Consider the following 2500-nt stretch of genomic DNA (forward strand, 5'->3'; position numbering starts at 1 on the left):
AGCATCCCTGGAAAGGTGTGAAGAGACCAGATGGCACCGGGAACAAAGCCATCTCACACACACACAGGACAGAGAGGGAGGGGACTCAGGGAGGCAGACTGGGAGGGAGAGGAGGGGACAGGTGATGAGCTCAGGGAGACAGACTGGGAGGGAGAGGAGGAGACAGGTGGTGAGCTCAGGGAGACAGACTGGGAGGGAGGGGATGGGTGGTGAGCTCAGGGAGACAGACTGGGAGGAGGGGACAGGTGATGAGCTCAGGGAGACAGACTGGGAGGGAGGGGACGGGTGGTGAGCTCAGGGAGACAGACTGGGAGGGAGAGGAGGGGACAGGTGGTGAGCTCAGGGAGACAGAAAGGAGACAGGGACAGAGAATTACTGTCTGTTTACAGAAAGGAGACAGGGACAGAGAATTACTGCCTGTTTATAGAAGGAGACAGGGAAAGACAAATTAGAAAGAGAGGATGATGGTAAAAGGTGGCAGAGGAAGAGGAGAAATAAGAAGATAAGAATAAGAAGAAGAGGATAAATGTATAGGGAAGTAGTGAATGATGAGTGAGGAGGTAGAGAGGAGGTAGAGAAGAGGTAGAGAGGAGGTTGAGAAGAGGTAGAGGAGAGGAAGAGGAGAGGTAGAGGGGAGGTAGAGAAGAGGTAGAGGAGAGGAAGAGGAGAGGTAGAGGGGAGGTAGAGAAGAGGTAGAGGAGAGGTAGAGGAGAGGTAGAGGAGAGGTAGAGGGGAGGTAGAGAGGAGGTAGAGGAGAGGTAGAGGAGAGGTAGAGGAATGATAGAGAAGAGGTAGAGGAGAGGTAGAAGAGAGGTAGAGGAGGGGTAGAGGAGAGGTAGAGAGGAGGTAGAGGAGAGGTAGAGAGGAGGTAGAGGACAGGTAGAGAGGAGGTAGAGGAGAGGTGGAAGAGAGGTAGAGAGGAGGTAGAGGAGAGGTAGAGGAGCATTAGAGGAAGAGGAGAGGAGAGGTAGAGGGGAGGTAGAGGAGAGAGAGGGGAGGTAGAGGAGAGGTAGAGAAGAGGTAGAGGAGAGGTAGAGGAGGGGTAGAGGGGAGGTAGAGGAGAGGTAGAGGAGCAGTAGAGGAAGAGGAGAGGAGAGGTAGAGAGGAGGTGGAGAGAGAGAGGGGAGGTAGAGGAGAGGTAGAGAAGAGGTAGAGGAGAGGTAGAGGGGAGGTAGAGAGGAGGTAGAGGAGAGGTAGAGTAGAGGTAGAGTAGAGGTAGAGGAGAGGTAGAGAGGAGGTAGAGGAGAGGTAGAGTGTGTGGGTGTGCGTGTGCGTGTGTGTGTGTGTAGAGGCCTGCTCCTCTGGATTATTTGTCAACTTCAAACAGACAGTTATTTTATTCATGTTGTGGCCGTCCTCCACTGTTACCAATTAACCCTGCCTCCTCCTCCTCCTCCTCCAGCGCCCTGTCAGTGACATCATCACGGAGCCCAACCTCCATTAGTATCTCACCGAATATGTTTTACTACAGTTATTCCCAAATGTAATTTTTTTGTGTGTGTGTGTGTGTGTGTGTGTGTGTGTGTGTGTGTGTGTGTGTGTGTGTGTGTGTGTGTGTGTGTCGTCAGTGCTGAAGCTACTGAAGATGGCAGTGGGGATGAGAGCGTTGCTGGACACGGTCATGCAGGCCCTGCCTCAGGTAAAGTACAGTAGAAGTACTAGGTAGTAGGAGTACTAAGGAGTGGAAGTATCAGGTAGTGGAATAACTAGGCAGTAGGTAGTAGAAGTACTAGGCAGTCAAAGTACTAGGTAGTAGAAGTACTAGGTAATAGAATTACTAGGCAGTAGAAGTACTAGGTAATAGAAGTACTAGGTAGTAGAAGTACTAGGTAATAGAAGTACTAGGTAGTAGAAGTACTAGTTAGTAGAAGTACTAGGTAGTAGAAGTACTAGGCAGTAGAAGTACTAGGCAGTAGACGCACTAGGCAGTAGAAGTACTAGGTAGTAGAAGTACTAGGCAGTAGAAGTACTAGGCAGTGGAAGTACTAGGTAGTAGAAGTCCTAGGCAGTAGAAGTACTAGGCAGTAGAAGTACTAGGTAGTAGAAGTACTAGGTAGTAGAATTACTACGCAGTAGAAGTACTAGTCAGTAGAAGTACTAGGTAGTAGAAGTACTAGGCAGTAGAAGTACTAGGCAGTAGAAGTACTAGGTAGTAGAAGTACTAGCCAAAAGTACTACAACCAGATGACTATTCATGTTCTTCCTCTCTAAGACAGCCACATTTAGCCTTTTCAATTGGTTTACAGTTGAATCAGCCATTTTACTTACTCCCATCAGATTCAATTACTAATCTTCTTCACCTTCTACTATAATATTCATCTCTCTCCATGTTTCTTCCACATGGGTAATCCTGGGGTATTTCCTTCAGACAGGAATCTCTTTACCATAGCAACTAATTTATAGGATATTCCAGAATCTTCAACCTGGTCTCAGAGCATTTCATATTATTCTGTACGTAAATCTCTGAGAGACAGATAGAGCGAGAGAGACAGAGAGGGAG

General features: G+C 48.2%; 1 protein-coding gene across 1 annotated transcript in view; it reads left to right on the plus strand.

The window, feature by feature from the left end:
• The window catches only part of LOC121840858 (voltage-dependent T-type calcium channel subunit alpha-1G-like), a 76244-nt gene that overhangs the window by 42075 nt on the left and 31669 nt on the right, over positions 1 to 2500 (plus strand). The window contains exon 5 of the mRNA XM_042306305.1: positions 1569 to 1639. Coding sequence (XP_042162239.1) covers positions 1569 to 1639 — 71 coding nt within the window. The remainder of the gene's footprint in view (positions 1 to 1568; positions 1640 to 2500) is intronic.

Source organism: Oncorhynchus tshawytscha, linkage group LG25 (genome assembly GCF_018296145.1).
Source record: "Oncorhynchus tshawytscha isolate Ot180627B linkage group LG25, Otsh_v2.0, whole genome shotgun sequence".
Lineage (NCBI taxonomy): Eukaryota > Metazoa > Chordata > Actinopteri > Salmoniformes > Salmonidae > Oncorhynchus > Oncorhynchus tshawytscha.